The 25,442-nt window shown below is 39.4% G+C and overlaps 1 protein-coding gene across 1 annotated transcript in view; it reads left to right on the top strand.

The window, feature by feature from the left end:
• Positions 1-25,442, top strand: part of DNApol-alpha180 (DNA polymerase alpha catalytic subunit) — a 309,561-nt gene that overhangs the window by 200,141 nt on the left and 83,978 nt on the right. The window contains exons 14-15 of the mRNA XM_067088444.1: positions 8,729-8,847; positions 21,105-21,229. Coding sequence (XP_066944545.1) covers positions 8,729-8,847; positions 21,105-21,229 — 244 coding nt within the window. The remainder of the gene's footprint in view (positions 1-8,728; positions 8,848-21,104; positions 21,230-25,442) is intronic.

The following is a 25,442-nucleotide window of genomic DNA, read 5'->3' on the forward strand; positions in this document are numbered from 1 at the left end:
TGCATGAAACAAGTGGTAAAATATAAAGATAAAGCCGTCATTTTGAATGGCAAAATTGTCATAACATCACAAGCTTGGAATCTCAAAATGAAAGCGGTTTTATTTCATTCCTTAGGACCTCTTTCATGGCCTCTTAGCAGCGCCTGAGGGACTACTTCGTAAAACTAACAAAGCTTCCCTCGAAAACTTTTTGCAGTAGGATGTGCCCACATCTGAATCTGTTCACCAGCATTCTGTAATTGAAGGTAGTGGTATGTATCTTGTTCAAAAGATAAAAGGTAATGAAGCAATATTTAGGGAAATTGCCAAGGATTTGTTTCCCATGATTTTAAATGAAGGTGAAGGAAGTCAAAGAAATGATGTTGTATTTTATAGATATCAAGAACTATCAATCAAGAATAGTGAGCGACAAATGAGAGGGTCAGATTCTGGAATGAAGGTCACACAAATTACTGAAAAACAAATAATTAGACAATGAATAAAGTTCTTGTGGCAAACAATTAACAAAACAAGGCTCATTTCATTCTTGGTGGAAAAATGGAAAACAGCAATGTAGTACAGTATAAAGAAAAATTAAAAGATAAGTCATTGTTTTTAACCTGTGGAAGCAGATGGTCGCTTACTATTATGTGCTGACCAAGCTTCAAAGGAAGGATATCAGGCAGTATTGATAAGTTCAGTAGGTTCTATGTGTTCATTTTATACCTAGCATTTCAAAAACATATCAAAGTGCCATTGTATCAGAAATGTGGATCTAAAAGTAGAATAAAACTTGTTGATATTGAACAAGTAGTAGCAATCTTGGGGAAGGTGTTCTTGATGCTCTTATTGGACTACATTCTTTCTGGTGCGACGGTCAGAACATTGGCGGTAGGAGGAAAAGTTATGGCACTGAAGATGATTAGTGAAAGAGCATATAACACATTTTCCAAGTTGTGATCAGAGTGGGACTTACCAGAATCATTAATGGCAGACTTGGAAAGGTTCACTTGCTACTTTTACTCTAGGAAAATAGCATCAGTTAACATCAGTGAGCTAAGGTACCATGTGTTTTGTGCCAAAAAGGGAGAAATAGAGACATTTGTTGCCACTATGTTTAGACTGCTTGAAAAAACATTCAGAGAGGGCAAATTATCAAGCTGCAATATGGAAAAGAAGCTTACAACCAGATCAAGGTACACAAACTCCCACTGGAAGAGGTTGGAAATTGATTAAAACTGATGAAAAAGAGAAACTTCCTACAGGCTAGATGGATGGCTTGCCAGCCCCTGAAGCCGTCCTTTGTTTGCTTGCGTGCACTTGCTCCAAAAGTTGTAAGTTACCCAAGTGCATTTGCTTATTAAATAGAATGAAATGCACAAACATGTGTAGTCTTACAGATTGCAGTAGCCAGATTCTGAGCAAATGAATTACCAGCAAGATATGAATGACAGTGCTGATTTATGTAGCTGTGATTGTTAGAAAGTTGATTAAAAAATACACGAAGAAAATCTGCATAGTTTTAAAAATGTCAAATAATTAAGAAATCTAGCTAATGTGAGCAATATGAGTAAAATTACTCAATGATAATTTTTAGTGTAGAGACTGTAAAGACTAGGAATGCTGTGAAAATAGATGTAGTGCTACAAGTCACTACGATGCTCTTACATTCAGAACTAATGGTCCTAACTTTTAAACAAAGTATCTTACAGAAATTTTATAAAGATAAAAAAAGCTTTACAATTGTATTTTGATAGTAAAACAATTAATACACTGGTTTGATTATCAGTTGTTATGATTTTATTATATTGCCAATTTTCATGAAAAAATTGAGTTATGTATATAAAATAGGGCATTAACAGGTTGTAAGGTACATGTTATAAGCTCATAGCTTTGCAAACTTGATGGTCGTAGGCCAAAAACAGAGCATTCTACAAAGGTTTTTGTAAACTGCCTCATCTTCATTTGCAGAAAAATGTGCTACAATACTGTATATGCAAACTACACAAAAACAGCATTAAAATAGGTTTGGCCAGTTCTTTTTCAAGGCTATCATACATTTTCTATATCTAGGGTGCCTATTCATCCCAAAAATAATAGTAATCCTTTGCCCCCTAATTTGATACTGAAAAATTGGCTGGCTCATGAACCATTATTATTATAACCTCTACCACCTTGTTGGAAGTTGCCACCAAAAGGCTTCCAGAAGATTTGAACAATTTTGCTGTTGTGGTCAAAGTTTCTGAGAACCCTATGACTTTCAAGAATGAAGCGCATAAAGTGCAAATGGAAACATTGGAGGCTCTAGGGCCACTTCCAATGTAATTTCATTACATTCTAACCCCTTCTGTAAAGACCTGTTTGAGGAGTCCGTTGTGGTTAAGCAGGCAAGCCCGCCAACAATTGTTCAGTGTATGCTCTTGTGAGACAGAGATTCACTAAAGAAAAACCTGAAACTTTCCTTTACACAACCCAAAAGGCTAGCTGCTGATCAGAAATCCTGTAGGCCTTTGATGCGAAAACAGTTTTCCTCAAAGACAGTTAGGTGGCCAGAGGGCAACTCCTGCAAAGGAATAACAACAACAGCACCAAACTCCCTTTTCTATAGGAGTCCTAGGACCCTCTTATGGGAAAGGAAAAGCAACACCTGGGATGTGTACATGTATCAAGGGCAAGGCATAGGAAGAGGCGGATGCTAATAGAATTGCATGGTCTGGGAGTCGGCTTCAGCGACACCACACGGGCATTGGGCATCCTTTCTCTTGGGGGCCTTGCATTATTTCAAATGGACACAGAGTGGAAGCGGTCTCCCTCCCCCTCCTTGTAAGAGGTTCTTCCAAAAACCAGACCCTCCCCCTCTCTGGAAGATTGTGTGCAGAAATGCCCTGTTAATGAGAGCCATAGAGAAACCTGCATAAATTCGCCACAAAGCATGTCTCTTCAGTGTCCCCAAAAGTTTCTCCAAACAAAACAAGCACATTTTTGCCAAAAGTTCTAGATAACTACCATTGTCCAAGCACATTCAATCATTCCAAAAGGGACTTGGACAGTTCCTAAAGATCTGAAAGATGCATACTGGCACATCCTTATCGCCGTTCCCTTCCGCCCCTTCCTAGGTTCTGGATAGGGAAAGATATGTGCAGGTTCAAAGTCATGCCCTTTGTTAATACTCCCCAGAGTTTTTACAAAATTACTTAGCGGTAGTTGTTTGAAAGCTCAAACAAGAAGGAAGGCAACTAATAGCCTATCTAGACGACTGGTTGATGTGGGAACCCACAAGAAAAGAGTGCTCGAGAAAATCTAAGAGCAATGGTCAACAGACTCCAATTAAAAGGTTTTATAATAAATTGGAAAAAATCCACCTCACACCAGCAGACACTTTCAGCAGCTGGGATGGTGTTGGGATACTTTTCATGGCTTGTTCTCTCTCCCCGTCATACTTAAAACAGAATAGGGCAAGTCCTCAAAAGGTTCCTTGCATAGCCCAGAGTTTCCAGGTAGCAGTTAGAACATATGATGGGCTTGCTGCAGTTTGCATCAGTAATAGATCCAATACTCAGATTGCAACTAAAAATGTGAACAAATTCTTGCTATCACATGCAAGAAAAAAAATGTGAGACCGACCTCATCAAAAGATTCAAAACGTTCGGGAGATACTTTGACCTTGGACCTAGAAAGAATCTCTGGCGAAACATGTCACCCTGAATCCTCCATCTGTATGTGACAATACACACATATGCCTTGTTGACTGGTTGGGAGGACATTGGGAGGGTTATCAGGTGGCGGGGAGGTGGTTAGCTACTCTGATTGCCATATCGATTTTTAGGGAGCAGTGGCTGCCTTTTTGCCTCTCAAAAAATTCAAACCTCCAGAAAGAGACACATTTGTTGGGTGTAGACAACATGATTGCAATGTCCTGCGTTAAGAGGTCGGGATCACGTTCACCTCTTCTCAATATGGTAATGCTAGCCACCGTTTGGATGGTGCAAGCAAGGAAGTGGTACTTGTCTGCAATTCACCTCACAGAGAGTCTCGGCATAATAGCAGACTCTCTACCAAGGAAAACAACAGCCTCAACAGAGTGTATGTTGGACAACCACTCTTTTCAAACAATAGCCAACATGCTTCCACAACTGGAAATGGATCTGTTTGCCACAAATGAGAATCAAAAACTCCCATTATATGTGTCTCTGAACTTGGACAGTCAGGCAACAGTAAGAGATCCCTTCCTACAAGACTAAAACAAATGGAGGACGACATATCTTTTTCCTCCATTGTCCCAGATTTCGAAGATTTTGAGCAAACTTCTAATCTTCAAAGGAACAGCTTACTTAATAGCCCCAAATTGGCCAAACAGGCATTGGTTCCTGTTAAGCACTATAATATTGTATAAATTATAGAATATCCTTTTCATTTAGTTATGTCTGATTCAAGTGCTTCTAACCTTGCTATTGTAGCAGAGGATGTAATATTAGGCTAACTAAATTTTGTGGTGCTCATAAAAAATTGGATGCTGACCGTACAAGGCATTTTTCCTTATGATCGGAAGTTAGGCACAACCACATGTCAGAGTTATGATAATACTCTATAGATAAGGAAATATCAATTGTATATGATTGAATATCCTTTTCATTTAGTTATGTCTGATTCAAGTGCTTCTAGCCTTCACTATTGTAGTGGAGGATGTAATGCTAGGCTAGCTAAATTTTGCGGTGATGCACATACAAGTGTAGTAATGGTAGAGAACAGGTAATATCTTTTAGGCTATTACTTTGATGAGGATAAGGCCTTAGTAAACTTGAATGGAATTAGAAGAGAAAAGTGGCTGTTTGGTGTGAGGGAGGCATTCAGTTAACATAGATTCTTCTCCTAGCCTAAGTGAGATCTTAGTCTTTCTATTCCTTCTACTTCTGGTCACAGTCTTTCTCCTATTCCCTACTGTCTGTCATTCCACATACTTCCATGCTTCTAACCCCAATACCATTGCCAGTCTTAATTCCAGGTTCCATAACATATTGAACGTTGTAGTGAGTTCAAAGTGCTTTGGATGAATTGTCAAGTGAAGTGCTAGTGGAGGAGGTGGTTTCCCGTCCCACCGGTTCTCCTAAACCTGGGAGAAGACAGACCCAAGGTTCAAGGGGGGCTGGTGGGGTTTGCCCATGGGTTGCTGCCCCCCGCATTCGACCCTGTTGCAAAGTCCCAGGTTTCGACAGACAGCCATTGGAAAGGCATGTCGTTGGAGGTGCATAGTTTGTAATTCGGCTCGGATTCCTATTCTGATTGAGGGTGCCATGGGCGATCCCTTGAATCATCGTGGCTGTTAAACAGCACGTGGGCAACATCGGTACAACTTCCTTATCACCAGGGGATTCTCAAGTCTTGTTCTCCCCAGATCATCCGGGAATGCTGCACCCTCTTGAATGCCAAGAGCCCAAAACACTACTTCAAGAGTTCTTTTTGAGTTTCAGTTTTCTTTCTTTTCTTTTCAGCTCCCAACACTCTTTGCCTGGTGCCTTTGCTTTGAGCGCCCGGTGCCACTGATCATAAGCCTGGTGCCAACTCTTGGTCACCTTGTTCTCCTGAGCACAGACCATCCACTTCTTTGATAAGAAATAACTTCCTGGGTGTCCATCAGGCTTTTTTTTTTTTTTTTTTTCAGAAAAGCCACCACCGTACTTCTGGGATATTACTGTCTCCATTCTTTAGAGAATGAAAGATGTCAAGATTCTGCTCCTCCTTAAGTGTATGCAGATCTTCGCATTTTACCCAGGGGCCCATCCGATCTATCCTAGAAATCCAAGACCAACAAGATAGCTGGCTTTTGCCATAAAAGCCAGTGACCATGTTTGAAAGTTAACAGTTGTTCCACCATTTCTGTAAAGACCTTCAGGTTTTTATGTTAGGAAAAATACAAATTACTTTAAAATTGGCAATACAGTATTAGATTGTAGAAACCCTTTCAATGAATAAATTTGATAATAAAGATTTAGATTTCTATTCAGTTATAACTAAGGTTTATATGAAATCCCTTTTGTAAGTAAAACAAGTAATGTATGAAAGGAATTGGCTTAGTAACCTTAATCTTTAGATAATTTACTGTTGTGCATAAATGGTCTGCGAGCAGGATATTTTAAAATAGTGAAATATCTTGAGTTTGGTGTAAGTAAATTTGTTCCTGTGGAATAGATTTATTTACAGTGTTTGAGTAACTTAAAAAAAATCTAGTATTTCTGAATTACTGTTTATATTTTTCTATAAAGATGTCACCATACCAGTGTCAGTGTGCCAACCCATTTTATTTATGACTATTATTATCATTTGATACTGGTTTTTGGCCATAAAAGCAGGCAATAGGATGAAATAGCAGTTGATTACATCTCTCTCTCTCTCTCTCTCTCTCTCTCTCTCTCTCTCTCTCTCTCTCTCTCTGGTGAAGGTGAACTCATTGAAGGATTTAGACCACTACCTCTTCTGAAGTCCACATGCTTCTATACTCTTAGCATATGTGTTGACATCACTCCTTCATATCAAAATTACCAGCAATATTTTCACTGTTTATATGTATCAGTTTCCTAAGTGCAGTATGGTATATACAGTTTGTAAACACAGTGTCTCCTGAACATAATCTCTCTCTCTCTTCTCTCTGGGTCTCTCTCTCTCTCTCTCTCTCTCTCTCTTGACATTAAGATAGGTGATAGGTACCCTGTGATTGGTAGTAACTAGTTGGGTAGATGAGGTAGTTGAGCAGATAGCCTACTGTTGAAAATAGTGGTCCAACAATAGAAGACCACTGTTGACCCAGAGGCTTGAGACTTATGCAAACAAGGCAGGCGAGACAACAGGCATGGCCCTCATTTGGTTCAATATTGTAATGCCGTCTGGGAGTGTGTAAGAAGGAGTTACAGTTGTCAAGCAATAAGTGAGAAAGAGATCCTGCATGTAAAAAACCTAGATTGGTTCACTGAAAAATTGAGAATGCTGTGATTATGCAAAAAAATTTGACATACACACTAAAAATTCACTGGAAATTTCCATTTAAAAGGTCTGAAGTCAACAGTTATGCTATGAAAATGTGAGCATGTTGACTTCAGACCAAGTACTGGTCTTAAACCTTCAATGAGATCATCTTCATCCCAAACAGACACTTAGCTGCTCCTCAGCTCAGCCTCTTTGCTGGGGTATCCTCTCACCTATTGACTCTTTTGCATTACCTGTTGCTTGGACTGCCCACTCACTGCCAAAAGTTTAGTTTTAAAGTGAGGTCTGCATGTCAGTGCAGTCATGTATTTGACTAGATATTTGTTCACCATAGAGAATATTTAGCATGTTTTAGTTTTTTCATTTCTTTCTTGATGTTTTGAAGCTGTAACTGCTAAACAAATGGTTTGTCACTTGACTGACTGGCCATGATGGTGTGCCTGCTCCTGATGTTTTGATGCCACATCTCACATCCATATACCACTCCCTAGCTGCTAATATTTGCCTTGCCTCCTACTAGTGTAGAAGCCAGGATTTGCCCTCAACCCCCTCTAGGGTTTGTAATTGAACCCTTGTACTGGTGACCTTTCCTGCTAAAGTGATTGAGCTGGTTCCATTGACAATCCCTGGTATACAGTAGTACTCTCTTCTGCAGTTACAATCAAGTCTTCAAAAGATTGCCCAATCAACTGTGATAATTTTCTCAGAGTATCTGAATAGGTGTGCTTAGCCAGAGTTATGGTTGTCCAAGATCTTACCAACCTGCAAGAATAGTGACAGCAAACATCAGGATTTATGACCATGATTGTCAAGTCTCCTTAGGACTGCTCAGTCAACTATGATTATTTTATACTGATGACTGCTTTGGTACTAGCTGAACCTGCTCTAGGACAGTTCCTGTTTCAGTGTCCTCTCTGGCAGTCATGGTTTGGTCAAGCATCCAGACCACTAAGTCACCTGGGTTCATGTCTTTGGCCTTTCCATTGCTTGGGATTTTCATGCTATGTGGTCAAACCAGGACAGTTAAAGTTTCCTGTTATAATGCCGGCATTAGTAGACATTAACAAGTCTCCTGAGGAATGTGATTATTGCTCTAGGACATTCTTGCTACCTCATTGCACCAGCACTAGTGACCAACCTCCTGTTGATTCTAAAGGCTTGCTTCTCCAAAGTCCTGGTTTTCAGTGCCCACTCTCATGTAGGGCTGTTGCCAATGGCTATGTTGCATACTCTTTTCCCCAGCCTACATGATCTTGGGCATGTTTCCGAGTCTTTATCAGTAGCAACTCCAGATTTCAGCATATTTTGCCAGAGAAGGATTCAGTTCCCAGCCAACCAGTCCTCAGCCTTCTACAGGTTATGGTGGCTGACATTTGGAACCTGGCTTGTCTGTCTAGTTTTGTCAAGAATATCCTCCCTCCACATAACAGCAGTTTGACTTTTATATGATTGGATTATTATGAGCAGAGAAAGTTTTTATAACAAAAGCTGGTTCTTATATTCAACAAAATATTCACATATGAAGTGCCATCACTAGACCTGCTTGCTCACTCTACTCAGAATATGAGGTAATTGGTGGAAGTATGCTGAGGACTCAGTGGTACTAGTTTTGTGAGAGTACTCTTTTGTGAACAAGGGACTAACTAGATAATAATTGTTTTCTACATATGGCTTCCATAGTCATTGATTCTGTGTAATTTTTTGTTATATTTATCTGTAGATCTGTTAAATATTGTTGTTGTTCCTGATTCTAAAGACTTGAAAATTTCAGTTCTTCTGCAACTTTGCTTCAGTTGGTTACCATGACTATGCAAGATGCATCATATGTTCTGAGACTGATGTGTGAATTGAATGTTCTTCCTCTTGCACTTCAGATTACTAACATTGCAGGTAAGGATATTTTATTCTGAACTGTAGAAAACTTTGTGTTTTGTCATTTATGTTATATTGGAAATGCTTCTTTTAGTAGGTCCTCAACTTACAGTGGAGGATCTGTTCCAGTGCTGCACTGTAAGTTGATTTCCACCGTAAGTAGGTGTTTCACCGCTATTGCCACTTTAATGCGCTTATGCTGCCGTAACTTGATGTTGCATCAAGTTACAACGCTGTAAGCGCTGTTAACTTGATGCATATTTTTGCCATTAGCACCGTCAACAGCACTTACAATGCTGTAAGTTGATGAAACATAAGCTACGGCACTGTAAAATGCCGTTAATGGTTCTGAAAAAGCTCTGTAAGATCAAATCTGCCATAAGTTGGTGATGCACTGTAGTAACTTCAAGAATGCATTTTTTGACATTGGTGTTTAGACTGTGTTTTGTTGTATAAAATCTCAGGTGCTTAGGCTGAGATGAACCATCTGAGGCACACAATAAGCTCCACAGAATGGTGTGCCATAAGTGCAACAATACTGTAGTTATTATTTATCCTTGGCACCTGTTACCTTAAGCCATCAGTAATGACCCTAGAGAAGTATTCATTATAATATGGAGGCGTGAAGGAATTGTGCATTGCATCCGAATAGCCAGGGGAATGTAAATCCTGTTTAAAAAGTAAAGGAGATCTAGTTTTTATCATGTGACAGTAACATAGCAAATCGACCTGCAGAGGAAAAACAATGAAGATGGATTATAGGGTAGGTCCTCTGCATTGTAGATCACATTCCCATGCCTAAAATGTCATGTTTTCAGATTCAGAGTTCAATCCCAAGGGGTTAATGCACATAGTAGATCTTGGCAAACCAATAAACATAGGAATACCCCGATTTAGATAACAAGGTCTAAGGTAGGACAACCAGTGAGTGTCATTTCTAGATTCACATGGCTTGTTCAGAGGATTTGTTCTTAGAGTTAGAAATAAGAACAAAGTTAGGGTAAAGAAGTTTGACAACTAGGTAGGAAGACCAACAGTAATAAAGCATTGACAGTTAAAGTGTAATCAACATACCATGAGTAGTACTCCTTACTGGGATAAAGTCTTAAAAGTCATCATAGAAAGTCTATGATGAAATGGAGAGTAATGTGTTAATAAAGAGTATAAAGTAATATGAGTGAAGCAGAATAAAAAAAAACAAGAAATACTTTATATTTATTAAACACTGTACTATGGTACAAGAAACAGATAATGAAATCTTACAAGAAAACTGGGAGTACAAGCACTATGCTACTTATGAACTTTTCAGAGATACAAACAGACAGGGTCACAAGTTAAAATTGTTTTCAGAGCACTCCCCTTTGCCACCCATAAGTGTAAATTTTGCTCTGGGTGCCTATTCTGCTAGGAATTTTGCAAAGAACAGAAGAACATGAGGAAGAAGAAGAACCCGGGCAATTCTGTCCTGATTCCAATCTCCAGTCTAGAAGTCCCGAGTCATCACTTTCCCTCAGGAATGGACCTTTACTTGGTTCTGCCTCCCTCTTTCGCAGACAGTAGGTAGATAACCGCAGTAGTCAAGGAACACACCAGGGCAACTGCCTTGTCCTCTGGACAATGGCAGGCTAGCCCTTTCTGAGCCCCTAAGAAGTCTCAGGCTCCAAGGGCATTCACAGAACACCCAACCCTCCTCATTCTCTTCTTAGAAAGTGCACACACGTGTGTCTTGCTCATCCCTCTTTCCATCGGGAAGAGGACAGAGGGAGGAGAGGAAGGGAGAACGCTCAGAACGGCGTTCTCCTCCTGCTGGTGCTTTGACGAAGGAATGACAGTCAAGTCATTGGACTATATGACAGCAACATAGCCAAGACCTGGTAGTGGGTATCCTTCAGAAGTGTCAGTTTTCTTCTGAGCCTTGGCCAACTTTCATCGAACTTCCGTTCTGTCTCCTCTCCCTTGTTCTTGACTCCGGGAGCAGCCAGCCCAGCTAAAGCTTGTCATCTTCAGTGTCCTGTCGTCGCGTGGCAGAAGCTGTCCCCTCAGGGGCAGCTTCACCTTCAATTTTCTTCATGGAGAATGAAGGAGATCTGCTTCCAGTTCTTAATCCTTTTCTCTCTCGAAGGATGAGGGAGGATTTAGGCTGGGTGCTTGATTGACAAGAACCTCTGAATATGTCTGCATATTCTCCTCACAACATGCTTCTGTTCTCAGATGCACCGTCTGGGGAATAGGCACACACTTGTAAGACCGTTTTCTTCGAGGTGTGCGACTGAGATGATAAGTTCCTTCTTGTCAACATCTTGGAACTCAAGGCAGTTTCCTGGCCCTCCAAGAGTTTTAGGACGGTTTTTTGAGATATTCTGGGGTGTTGTTGGGCAACAACACCACACAGTAGTGGCATATGTCAACAAACAAGAGGGTCTCGTTTCCCTCCTGTTGCTTCAGTTGACTTTGCAGGTGCTCGAGTGAACTGTGGTGCACTCTGTAGAACCGTCAGCCAGATACATTCCAGGCAATGGGATGCATTGGCAAGCAAGCTCAGCCTCTGGCATCGAGTGACGGGGACAGAGGGCTCCCTTCATTCAATTCTTCACAGAGAGGTTGCTCGACTTGAGGGCTCCCTCTCACCTTTCTGTTTGCCTCCCGGCTCAACAGAAGTCTGCAGGTCTTCTGTTTCATCGTACTAGACCCATTGAGTGCTACGATGATGCATGCTGACATGGTGGGGCAATCTTGATGTCTTCATCTTCCCTTCGTATTTGTCTGATTCGCAAGGTGTTCAGCAAAGTGTCGTTTGCCCCAAATCTAGATGAATGCTGGAAGACTTTGTCTTTTGCCTGACCTGCTAGCTCTGCTTCTGAGGCACCGAGAAGAATTCTTCCCTGACCCAACCTTCTGCATCAGCGACACGTGAAGTGGTTCCTCAGGCAGTACAATCCTTTTGCCTTCACAAGCATAGGCTTCTTGCCAAGTGGCAGGGGAGATAGCTGGATATCTCTATCAGTCCCTTGCAGTAGTACCCAAGGATTGGAGCCGTCTTCACTGGTTGGTGTCATTGAAGGGATTTTTTTCTCTGGTTAGACCCGCTCTTCAGCAGGTCGCGGACTTCCTTGTTTTCTTCATTGAGAGTTGCTTCTCTCCAGTTCAGTTGTGAAGACTTAGGTCCACATTCAGCCTAGTCTTTCACCTGAAAGTAGCCCTTTTCTCCTTAGTCAAGATTTAGGTACTGATGAGAAGCTTCGATCAGTCTTGCTTTCCCAGGGACCTCAGGCCCCCTGGGCAGCATGTGACTCATTTAGGGTTCCTGTCTCATGCTCCACACATGCCCTTACAAGAGTCGTCAGACAGAGTTCCAACTCTCAAGACCATATCTCATCTCACCCCAGCATTGGAGAAGAGGATAGATGATCTTCCTGGACCTTCTGCCGTCAGTGCACCTAATGCACTGTTGTCTTGTTCTTTGCAGCATCCCTTCAGAGAACTGCAGCCCCTTTGATTCCTTTTACTGGACCTCCTTTCATATTCTCTTTCTTCCATCTTACTCTCCACCCTCTCCTAACAATTGATTCATAGTAACACTCTTGTTACACCTCTCAAACTTTGCTGGGCTGAATGACCTCATAGGTCCCAGTGTGTGGCCTTTGGCCTAAATTCTATATTCCATTCCTTCCAATCACAGACCTTTGCTAAGCATTCAGGGGATGGGGATTTGCATGACTTCCGGTTGTCTTAGACAACTCCAACCCATTGGCACTAGTTACCAGGTTTGAGTTCTTCATGATCCTCTCTCCCCTTGGACTTTGTAGTCAGTGATTCAGTCACTGCTTTGTCCTGTTAAGGTTTTCCTCTTTCCAAAGAAGTCTCAACATCTCTGATGGATTCAACGACTTTTTGACTCGCCTAAGAAAGTAGTGTCACATTTTCTTTCAGGGCTCTGAGACAGTCTCAAAGGTCCCAGTGCGTTGGACACCTGTACACTCTGCCTAAATTGTCATGAATTCAATGGCTTGGTCCTTCCCTCTTACAGAGTTTCTGAGCATCTCAGTAGGATGTGGTCTCATCAGACCACATTTATGTCTTTCTACCTGGGTTTTTGCCCATGAGTCCTTGGAATGCCCTTTCCTTGGACCTGTGGTGGCTGTTCCAGTTGTTTGAGTTACCTGGCTCCTATAAGAGGACAGGATCATCTCACCTAAGGTGTATTGTTCTGGAAGTGAGAGGGATTACAAGAGTGACTGGCCTCTCCTCCTCCTCCTCCTTCCTCTTCCCCCTGCTTCTCTTCCTTCGGACAGAGAATGGGACTCAAACCAACACTTGCTGGAACTGGCGTCTGACGTGGTAAGCAGACACATCAAGTCTCTATTTTTCTTTCCTAGAATCATAGATGTGCTGCTGCAAGGGGAGGAAGGAGACTTTGGCAATAAGACAAACCCTTTTCTGGTTTTTGCCTTACTGCCTGACTCTTTAGATTCTCACTAACCTATTTTCGTATGAGTTACGATTCCTCACTCATTCGAAAAGGTCCTGAAATCTGACAACTGATCTCGCATTTCCTATACTCCAATCAGTATGTCAGAGGCATGGTACTCCTCCTCGCTCTTTTGCCAGGAGGAGTAGCCCAGGTGTGGCGAACTCCAGTCAGATCAGAGACTCACTCAGATTCCTCCCTACAACAAGTAAGTCTTCCTATTGTAAGGGACTGATGGTTTGCATATTATATAGGAACAAATCACAATTTTTTAAAATGTATTTTTCCTAAATATACAAACCTGAGGTCCTTTACATTTATGCCCACCTCATACCACCCCTCAGTCTGAAACCTAGGCTGAAAGGCAAATTGAATGTTTACATTTGGGCAGGCGGGACTCCTGCCTACCGGACGGTAGTTACTGCCTAATCACTGTGTTCAAGAGTTTTAACGGTCATTTCCAGCTTTGCTATAAGTAATTCCTAATGTAAAGGACCTCAGGTTTATAAAGTTAGGAAAAATACAATTTACTTTAAAAAATTGTGATGTTGACGATGTTCATTTTTTTTTTTAATCTTGCTTCCAGCCCCTTTCTAAATATTTTTATAGCATGCTGAAGTTCTTATTCCTTTTTAATTTCCACTTTCCAGTACCTTCCACTTCCTTTGCATACCATTACTGTAAGGCTCTTTTTCCTGTCCTCCAGTAGTGCAGCAGATAAAATAATTTTTTTCAATAAAATACTTCAGTTAACCCTTAAACGCCTACTGGACGTATCATACGTCGACTAAAATTGTCTGTTGGGTGCCAAGTGGACGTACCGTACGTCGACTACAAAAAATTTCAACCTTCGGTCAACTTTGACTCGACCGAAATGGTAAAAAACGCAATTGTAAGCTAAAACTCTTACATTTTAGTAATATTCAATCATGTACCTTCATTTTGCAACAAATTGGAAGTCTCTAGCACAATATTTCGATTTATGGTGAATTTTTGAAAAAACTTTTTCTTATTCCAGCTTTGTAACTCGCCGAAAATTTCAGAAATTCTTTCGTCATTTTTGTCATAATTTTTGCACTGTTCTATATTAGCCGTTACATAAAGTTTTATATATGAAAATGTGCGCAATTTCATGTAGAATACAACAGAAGATAGCTCATGGTTGTAGCTTTTATCAGTTTTGAAATATTTTCACATAAATCACGATAACTGCCAAAATTTCAACCTTCAGTCAACTTTAACTCGACCGAAATGGTAAAAAAACGCAATTGTAAGCTAAAACTCTTACATTCTAGTAATATTCAATCGTTTACCTTCATTTTGCAATAAATTGGAAGTCTCTAGCACAATATTTCGATTTATGGTGAATTTCTGAAAAAAAACTTTTTCCTTACATCTGCGCGGTAACTCGGCCGAACATCTCAGAAATTCTTTCATCTCGTTGTCGTAATATTTGCACCATTTTATATTAGTCGTTACATAAAGTTTTATATATGAAAATGTGCGCAATTTCATGTACAATACAACAGAAAATAACTCATGGTTGTAGCTTTATCAGTTTTGAAATATATTCATATAAATCTTGATAACTGCCAAAATTTCAAGCTTGGTCAACTTTAACTAATCAAATGGTAAAAACGCAATTATAAGCTAAAACTCTTACATTCTAGTAATATTCAATCATGTACCTTCATTTTGCAACAAACTGGAAGTCTCTAGCACAATATTTCGATTTATGGTGAATTTCTGAAAAAAACTTTTCCCTTACGCCTGCACGCCGTAACTCGCCGAACATCTCAGAAATTTTTCGTCATGTTGTCGTAATGTTTGCATCGTTTTACATTAGTCGTTACATAAAGTTTTATATATGAAAATGTGCGCAATTTCATGTAGAATACAACAGAAGATAGCTCATGGTTGTAGCTTTTATCAGTTTTGAAATATTTTCACATAAATCACGATAACTGCCAAAATTTCAACCTTCAGTCAACTTTAACTCGACGAAAATGGTAAAACGCAATTGTAAGCTAAAACTCTTACATTCTAGTAATATTCAATCGTTTACCTTCATTTTGCAATAAATTGGAAGTCTCTAGCACAATATTTCGATTTATGGTGAATTTCTGAAAAAAAACTTTTTCCTTACATCTGCTTGGTAACTCGGCCTAACATCTCAGAAATTCTTTCATCTCGTTGTCGTAATATTTGCACCATTTTATATTAGTCGTTACATAAAGTTTTATATATGAAAATGTGCGCAATTTCATGTACAATACAACAGAAAATAACTCATGGTTGTAGCTTTTATCAGTTTTGAAATATTTTCATATAAATCACGATAAATAGAAAAAATTCTACTTTCGGTCAACTTTAACTTGACCGAAATGGTCGAAAACTGCAATTGTAAGCTAAAACACTTACAGTCTAGTAATATTCAATCAATTAGCCTCATTTTTCAACAAACGGGAAGTCTCTAGCATAATATTTCGATTTATGGTGAATTTTTGAAAAAAACATTTTTTTACGTCCTCGCGTTACGAATTCAAGTATCATTTTGTGATAATATTTTCCCTGTGTTGCTTTGATTGTTTTACAATTTGTTATATACCAAAATCATCGCAATTTAGTGTACAATACAACTAAAAAAATTAACTCATTAGCTTTTAACTGTTGTGCTTACAGCCCGATTTGTATACAATTATATGAGTTTTTTTTTCGCTGTCATATATTCAAATATTTATATATGATAATGATATTTTTTTCATTTCTGATGGTTGCATACTAAACTTCAGGCAATGACAAAAAAGGAGCCAAAAATGAACTCTTAATCTTAAAAACTAAGCTTGCTGTGATTTTTGAAAAAACTTTTTTCCGCTTTGGCGCTAACTCACCTAACGCCATTGCATACGAGGAGACGTTTTTGTAAATAGAGGCTCGGCGTTTAAGGGTTAACGATACAGGCATGAAATTTGGTACATATCTTCTCCATAGGCCACTTTTTGAAAATTACTGGGTGTCCACTCAAAATTCCAAAATGGCTGCTGTTTTTCAAGATGGCCACTAGTCAAGGTTTTAACATGGGACTCATGTGCCTCTGGTCATGTTTTTATGTATTTGTTTTGGTTATACACATTTTAGGCAGAGTCACGAAGCAAAAGTAAAATGTATTTTTAGTAAAGATTTTATAAATGATTTAGACCTCTGAACTCATATATAAATAAAAGATGGCAACCAAAAACCTTAAATAATCATGTCTCAGGATTAAGTAGGCATGGGAAAATGTTTTCCTGTTCAATATAAATGTTTGTAAGTCTACTCTATATATAATTTAGGTGGTGGTTTTATCTTTGGTTTTAGTTTAAAAGAGTGAATGCCAGTGCACAAGGGCAAAAGTGATGACTTCACTGCTGTGCAACTCAGCATGGGGTTCATTATCAGCTAATCTTGCTTTACTTATGCTGTACCTAGCTTTGCTTTAGAGCACTATAATAGTTTAGTGTCCCAATTGCTGTCTAATAGCCCCATATCAATTAGTTGGTAGAAATTATATATATAGTTGGTGGATCTAGTTAGACAGCTGCAGCTGAATTGACAGGAGGTCCCAGCGCGGGAGAGCCGAGCCAAGGGTAAGTGGGCTTCTACATGGCTTGTTCATGTACTTACCTGGATGATGTACAGATCACACAGTACTTAAATGGCACTGGGTGAATGATCCGGCTGGGTGTAGGGTAACCAAACCTAGTTGTATCCCATACATCAGTGTGCATATCAGATGAAGGTGGTAAAAGGATAGCTCCTCGGCCATAATCAAGAGCTCATAATGGCAAGTGTAAATTCAATCAGAGGCAAAAGGAAGACTGAGTGGAGCAAATGTTGTCTTTGCCAAGAAGAGAAGAAAAATGAAGGTCTAACTTCACCCTTGGCCTCTGTACATCATAATCCTGAACGTGATGGGTACGCAATGATTTCAACCAGTGCTCCATTGTTCCAGGAGATTGGTGAAATGCTGATTAACTTTAACCCAGCAGGGCTGGATGAAGGCAGTGGCATAGAAGCAACAATGCGACAAAACATGGCAAAATACCACAAGAGCTGTAGAGTCATGTTTAATAATGCAAAACTTGATTGTGCAAGAAAGCGAAGATCTGCAGTTGAAGGTAGTGAACCACAGGAAAAGCATGCTAAACAGCATCAAATGAGTCATGACAATGAAGCATGCAATTTTTGAGAAAATGTGGCACCTGTATCAGATCTTCGACAAGTAATGACCATGAATCTCAACAGGAGACTACACGAGTTCACTCACACACTTAATGATGGTAAATTATTGGCAAAACTAGGTGCAGGTGATGCAATTGCACAAGAGCTGAAATACCATCTTGTATGTCTCCACTGGCCTTTACAATAGAGAGAGGTTCCATCTTGGAAATCTTCAGAAAGAATAATGTCACAGTGAAGAACCAGATGTATATCCACTGGTTCTATCAGAGCTAGTTAATTATATCATTGAAACCAGCTTGAGCTGAGATGGTCCTGCCATATTTCCTCTTGCGGACATATCCCAATTATACCACCAGCCTGGAACAATTGGGCATTGCCTCACCAAATGTAAATACAGCAAGATTAAAGAACAAATTGTTAGCAGAAATCTCTGAGTTAGAATCACACAAGAAAGGAAGAAGTGTGCTACTTGCCTTGCAGAAAGATGTAGCTTTAGCCCTATCTCAGGCATATGACTACTCAGATACACTTGTGATTGCTAAAGCAGCAAAGATACTGAGGAAGCATAAAGTCACAGCCAAGGTTTGGCTCATCAAAGTCAGACCTGGCTAGTGCTCAGCTCTTGCAGTACAACTGCTTCTCAAAACAGAAGGAGCAAGTGTACATCGACACTCAAAGGATAGGGACACTCCTTTTCCAGTGTTCATGGGCATGGCTATCTGTGCCAAAACCAGGAGGAGAAACCTGGTAGAAATGCTTCATGACCATGGCATGAGCATTTCCTGTGACAGGGTGCTGGAGATATCAGCCTGACTAGGAGATGCCACTGTCACCAAGTTTGTGGAAGAGGGTGTAGTCTGTCCACCTGTCTTTTACCACTCGGTCATGGACAACATCAAAAACCCTTCCAGCTACTACCTCTTTTCAGAGGACCAACATTTTGGTATTACAGCACCCTGCCAAAGACATGTAACTATAATGTTGAAAATGATGCTTCAGATACATCTGAATGAGAATTTCGTCACACTAAAGGGTGACACCATGCATCTTTAAAATCATGCGTTCATTTCAGGCTTAAAGAAAGACACTGAGACAGTGCTTGAACATAGATAAGATACCTTGTTATCATACTCCATTACTTTTCAGTAGCATTATGGGGTTCCTTTCCAAGATGTAATATTGATAATAGCCCAATAGAAATGCTAGAAACAGACTGCCTCATAAATGTAGGCATAGTGTCTGTCTTTGGAAGAGGCAAAATGTTTTATGGTAGTCCATTTTGCATGCCATCCTTATCACAATTGTAGATATAGTTAGGAGGGGTTTTTAACGAGGAAGACATTGTCTGACAAATGATTTATGTATTTATTTCAGCAATGATTTACTCAAAGTGTCAGAAATCAAACACCATCATATTTCAGGATGCCCAGATTTTTCAAAAGATGGGGTTAAAATAACCATTTGTGCCAAATTTCGTGCTTGTATCACAAACTGAAGTATTTTTCTACTTAGCTGCTGCACTACAGTCCTCCTCCTACATCATGTTTTCATTATTCTAGTAAGCTCATGGATGATGGGTTCTCAAGCTGCTTTAAGCTTGTTATTCCAGATGGTTTGGGAGTTTTCCATTTTTCATCTTCCCAAGTTCATTTTTAAGTTTTTCAGCTGTTATTTTCCCTATTGGTCCCTCTAATATCCCAAATTCTTCCAGATCTTGTTCATTTTCTTCAGGCAGAAGGTATTCAAAGTACTTCATCATTTTATTACCTTTTTTCAGTTGAAATTTATCTTTTTCATATTTTATGGAAATTGCCCTTTTACATCTGGTCCAGCTCTTCTCAACCACTTTACAAACTTGAATATCTCTTCCCTCTATTCTTGCTGTTTTGTTGAGATTCTGATGCCAATCCTCCCAACCCCTCCTCTTTTCCCTTGCCATCTGCCTTTTAACATCTCTGTATACATCTCTATCCTCTCCCTTTCTTGCCTTCTGCTTGAGTTTGAGGGCTCATTGCTCTTCAGCAGCCCCTTGCATGTCTTGAATTACATTATTTTTCAGTTTCCATATTTTTATTCTTTTGAGTGGTCCTTTATTCATTTTCTTCCTGTTCCTCACTATTAAATTAGCTTGCAGGGATATGTGTTTTTAAGCAATCCTCACCCAGTTAATTAGTGCAGTCTTTTTCTCTGATGCCATCTGTACTTCCCATCATCATGAAAGTCAAGTCTGTTTCTGCTTCTTCATTCTTGTTTGTTACCAACTTTTTTTTTGCCTCTTTAACATTTAGCAACTTGTCAGTCCTTGCTGTGGCAAAATTCCAATATTGCTTATGCATCTTATATATTTCTTCTAGGCTATAATTACCCTTAACATGCTGGGAACCAATTCTGCCCTTTCTTTTGTGGCCATTGATGTCTCTCCATATCAGTATCCCATCTGACTGCAGCACTTCTGTCATTGTATTTGATACTTTTCCTTGAAATTTTTGCTTTTCTTCTGGTCTCCTGATTATGGTGAGACAAAAAAGCATGCAGACCTTATTTCCAAGTCTTCATTCTTTTATTTTTTCCAAGTCTTCATTCTTTTATTTTTTCCACTTTATCTTCAGCTATTTTAGCTTTGACCATTCTGCCTACTCATTTTTGTTTCATTGCCATGCCACCAAAATTTGTATTTATCTGCCCAATGGATTTTGTGTGAGCTGCTTTATACCTTACAACCTCAACACAATACATGTTCAAGGGTGAAAAACATAGAAGCAAGTAAATGAAAATACATAACTCAAGCAAAAAATAGACATGGTATTTATGAAAGACATACTCTCTTAACTGTTGTAAACAAAATTAGGGTCTAAACAGTTAATATCATAAAAACACCTACTGAAGATAATTAAATGGAAGTGTTTTGAAAAGAAAGGAAAGCCAAGTTACCAGTTTGTCTATATTACAAGCCAAGTAATGCTAGATACTGTATCGAGATATTCAAGGTCTAAAGATGACTAATGTGAAATATTCAAAAAAACTTACAAAAGTTCTGGAACAACCAGAAGCAGTTGTAAATGAGATGTTGCCCCACGTAAAATACAAGGGATAGATATTTATAACTTGAAGATGAGAGACATACTACCCAGGCAACTGAATCTAGTCATATGTACCCTTCAAGGCAGAAGATTCCGTTAGTGATTGTCAAATAGTATGAAGAAAGGAAAATTGAGTTAAAAAAAGACGAAAGTTGGGTTAATGAATTAATGTTAATTAGCTCTGCAATCCTGTAGTGGAAAAAGTGTAGAGAGTTTCTCGTCTTTGATAGCTGTGCAGATACACAAATAAAAAGGCTGGTGAATGATGAGTACCCGAGGATCAGGGTGGCTTATGCATATTCGTACTACCATTCATCTATTTTTTAGACAAAAGACTGGAGTGTCTGGGACATTTGAAGACCATAAATGTAGGCCTGTATATGGGTGATAAGTTTGTTTAATGTGTGTAGATCAAACATGGCTATGATCAGCTTTGATAGGTGATGTTTTTCATGTATGGAGAGCATATTTTGTAGAACAGGTGTTAAAGGCTAATTCTTTTACAGGAAATGTCATGTCAAGAACTCTACTGGGTGGTCGATCAGAGAGGAATGAGTTCTTGTTACTGCATGCATTTACTGGAAAAGGTTTCATTGTACCAGATAGACAGCCTGCAAGTGGAAATCAGAAGGTTGGTTTCGCTTTTAAGTCGTGATAACTTATATTGATTTAGTTGTTTTAGTTTTTAGTAGATTGTAAGGGTTAAATGTATTCTTCCAGAAGTTCATTAAACAATCATATCCACAGTCTTCAAATTTATGTACACTTAGTGTATTAGTTTCCAAGTTGTTTCATCACAGTTTGTACTGTAATTTAAGCCTACTCATTTATCAGATTCAAATCATAGACATGTCAGTCCAAGTAGGTTAGCACATGGGCCTACAGTCCTTCACTTCATCAAGAGTTAACTGAATCATTCTTGTGTGCAAGCCTTTCGTTAACATCTGTAACAGTTCAAGATTACCTTGTGTCTTCCTTTTTTGTTTATTTTCTTGTTTGTTCCTACAAGATACAACAACCTTTCATATTTTATGTAGATTACTTGTGGTAAAAGCTGGTCCAGTTATTGAAGCTTGGTAAACAAGGTAGCTAAATGGTGGCAGAGGAGTACAGGTAGGCCAGGCCCCCAGTTACAGTGTTTCATCTTACAATAATTTGAGTTTTGGATTGGGGTTAGCAGTTCTGATGGTTTTGAAGTTATGATGTGATACCGATTCAACAATATTTGTAAAATATTTTTAATTTTTGCACGTCGGACTCAGGCAGCAGCATACAGTGTATGATATGTTGGCCAGAGAGGCTGGGATGTGGGTATCTCTTGCTTTGACTTAGACCTCACTTGCACTTGCTGTCTACGAAGTCAATGTTCATGTGTGATTTTTGCCCATTTGACTGGACGTTAACTATTGAAAACTCAGATTAGTGTACTGTATGCCAGTATGTTTGCCAAATGCCCAAGTGAGTCTCTTGCTGGTAGTGTGAAGGAGAAGAGGCATTCCATTACTTTAGAGAAGACAATGAAAATTATTAATCAGCATGCCATGGGAAAGGCAGTCATTGTGATTGCATGTAACGAGCATCTATCGCAGTCATCACTATCCACCATCATTAAGGACAAGAAATGGATAATGGACACTATAAAGGCATCTGCTTCAGTTCATTCCATGATTATTACAAAGAAGAGATCAAGGCCTGTGGGAGAACTGGAGCAGTTACTGGTCACATGGATGGAGGACCAGATACCAAAGCGTATGCCTCTCAGTCTCTTGACTATTCAAACAAAGGTGCACTTGCTTTTCGAGGAACTAAAAAAAATTATGATGATACCTACAGCAAAGATTTTGCAGCAAGTGCTGGATGGTTTCATCATTTAAAAAACCACCGTAATTTTCATAGTGTGAAAATTAGCAGTGAAGCAGCAAGTGCTGATGCCAAAGGAGCTGCTAAATTTAAGGATGTTTTGCATAAGATCGTTGTTGATGAAGGGTACTTGCCGGAGCAAATCTTTAATGTCGATGAAATGGGACTGTATTGGAAGCGGATGCCTAAAGGGTCCTACATCCATAAAGAAGCAACAACGATGACCGGGTTTAAGGCATACTGAGATTGATTAACTGCTTGGGGGAAATGTGGCTGGGTATACGTAAAGTCAAGCCATTTATGATTTATCACTCAACAAATCTTGAGGCATTAGCAAGAATCAGCAAGCATACTCTTCCTGTGTATCACTGGCGTAATAAGAAAGCATGGATGACTGCACTGCTATTTGAAGACTGGTTTGTGCATTGCTTTATTCCAGAAGTGAAAGATTATTATAGGGAAAACAACATCCCCTTCAAAATCTGCTGATTCTCAACAATGCTCCTGGCCACCCTCAGCACATTGGAGATATTAACGAGAACATAAAAGTTTTGTTTCTGCCATCAAACACAACCTCTCTCATACAACCCTTGGGCCAGGGCACATGACTAAGTTCAAGGCCTGTTATTTTTCAAACGTTTGCTCAGGCTGTTCAGGCTATGGATAATGAGGAGAAAGAGCTTGGAACATTCTGGAAAGAATTCAGTGTTCTTAATGCCATTATGAACATCAGAAGGAAGAGTGTATGAATGGGATTTGGAAAAATGTGCTAAAAGTGTATTTGCGCTTATTTAAAAGTTTCTATAAGGATGAAGTGCAAATTGATAAAAAGATCCTGACACTTGGGAGAAGTTTAGATTTAGAAATTGAAGAGGAAGATATCCAAGAACTGTAGATGTGCAAGATGTAGAGCTAGTGGCAGAAGATTCAATAGGACTTGCAGAAGAGAGAAGAAGAGCAGAATAGAAAGAAGAAATTGAAGAGCCAGAGCAAAAGTTTATGACAAAAAAAAAATGGCAGAGGTATTTGCCTTAATTGAAAATGCAATGAATCTTTTTAGTCAAATGGATGTGAGCATGGAACGACTTGCTCAAGTTGAGAGAGAACTTCAAGACTATTGCATGTTACTGAGTCATTTATGAAGAACAAAAAAAATGGACTGTGGATTACTTCCTCAAGAAAACGACTCCAGTGCCATTGCCGTCCCCCACCCATTCCACAAACATTTTAGCCTCAACCGTGACAGCTCTTTCCTCAAAATGCTACCCCCTGTAATGCCTGAGCTAACAGCCAAAGAAATACTAGCTGAAGAGGAGCAGTTGATGATCCTGCAGATTTATCATCCTCCTCTTCTTCCGATTTTTAGTTAGTATATGTAGCCATCAACAGCCTTACACCATTCAAGTATGCCGACGACGGATCAAATCTTGATGAGTACCCCTGTACAGTACATGTCTGATTCTTGTTTATATTTTTCAATTTCTCTGTTTTTACTGAATGATCATAAGTCAATTTACATTGAACCTCCAGAATTAGCTGCTTGGGGACTCTTGATCTCCTCCCAAGCAAGGGGATCTTTGAAAGTATCTCAGAAATCTATCTTTAAATCAAGACAAGCGACAACCTGGGCCTTGTATTAGAGGCAGTGGTATGCATACTGCTCCTGGTGTTGCTCTAGAGGGATTTCCAGTACCCATACCTCTATAGACATCATCATCAAGTTCTTTTGATTTCTTAGATATAGTAAGAATCATTCTGTAGCTGCTCTTCGAGGGTATAGATCCGTGCTTTCCTCAGTTCTGCAACATGTGCAGTTGGATCTATCTAACAATCCAGACCTTGAGGTGCTGAGATCGTTTGAGATTGAAGTCCCCTGAGTTCAGTATCAATCCCTTTCATGGAACTTAGACATAGTTTTAAAATTTTTATCTGCTCATCCATTTGAGCCTTTGGAATTTGCTTATTTGAAGTTTCTGACCATGAAGACACTTTGACTTTTTGATAGTTACTGACCATGAAGACACTTTTTGATAGTTTGAGTGACAGCAGAAACAGTGAGTGAGTTGCAAGCATTCTCCAATTAGGTAGGCTTTTGTAAAGCGAGTGCCATTTGATCATTTGTACCTTTGATCAGGTCTAAGAACAGTGTTAAGGCTAAGCTACTACCAAGAATGGTAAGGATTCCAAATTTAACGTCTTTGGTGGGGAATGAAGAAGAGGCTCTACTCTGTCTTGTTAGGGCAATTAAAATTTATTTAGATAGGTTAAAGCATGTAAGGAGCAGGGTTAGCTACTTATTTTGTGGGGATAGAAAACCTAACACCATTGTCTAAGAATGCAATGTCTTTTTTTGTTGTGCTTTTAATAAGACTAGCACATGAAAAACTAGATCCAGATCTCTTACCTTTATTGAAGGTAAATATTCATAGTGTGAGAGCAGTTACTACATCGTTTAGTTTTTTGAAGAATTTGTCACTTGACGTGATTATTGCAGCACAGTGGAAATGCAATTTGGTTTTTGCCACTCATTATCTAAAGATGTAGAAATCACATTCGAAAATTGTAAAGCCCTTAGCCCGCTGGTAGTAGCAGGTAAAGTCTTTTCCTGAACCGAAACAAAGAGCAATCATTTAGGCTCTTTATTTTGATCCCAGGTGTTGGTTTTCTGGGGAGCATGAAGGTACATTTGTTGTACACGAGCGCACTTTTGTGAGGTTAGGTATTTATCTGTAGTTGAGTTGTCGTTTTTTGGGCTTTCGAGCCCAGGCAGTGGTCCCACCATGCCGCTTCTATTCATTCTGGCTGAAGATGAAGTGGTTTTCTCCTCAAGGCTGCTCTTGGCTGCAAACACATGAAAGTCATGCACTCTGAATGGAATCCAACTTCTAGTGGCAGTATTATCCAGGAAGGATTCCAGATCAGGTAGGAATGTTTTAGGTTTCATACAAGAAGCTCTTAGCTCGCTTGACTGAGCGGAATTTGTG

This window comes from Macrobrachium rosenbergii, chromosome 44 (assembly GCF_040412425.1).
Source record: "Macrobrachium rosenbergii isolate ZJJX-2024 chromosome 44, ASM4041242v1, whole genome shotgun sequence".
NCBI lineage: Eukaryota > Metazoa > Arthropoda > Malacostraca > Decapoda > Palaemonidae > Macrobrachium > Macrobrachium rosenbergii.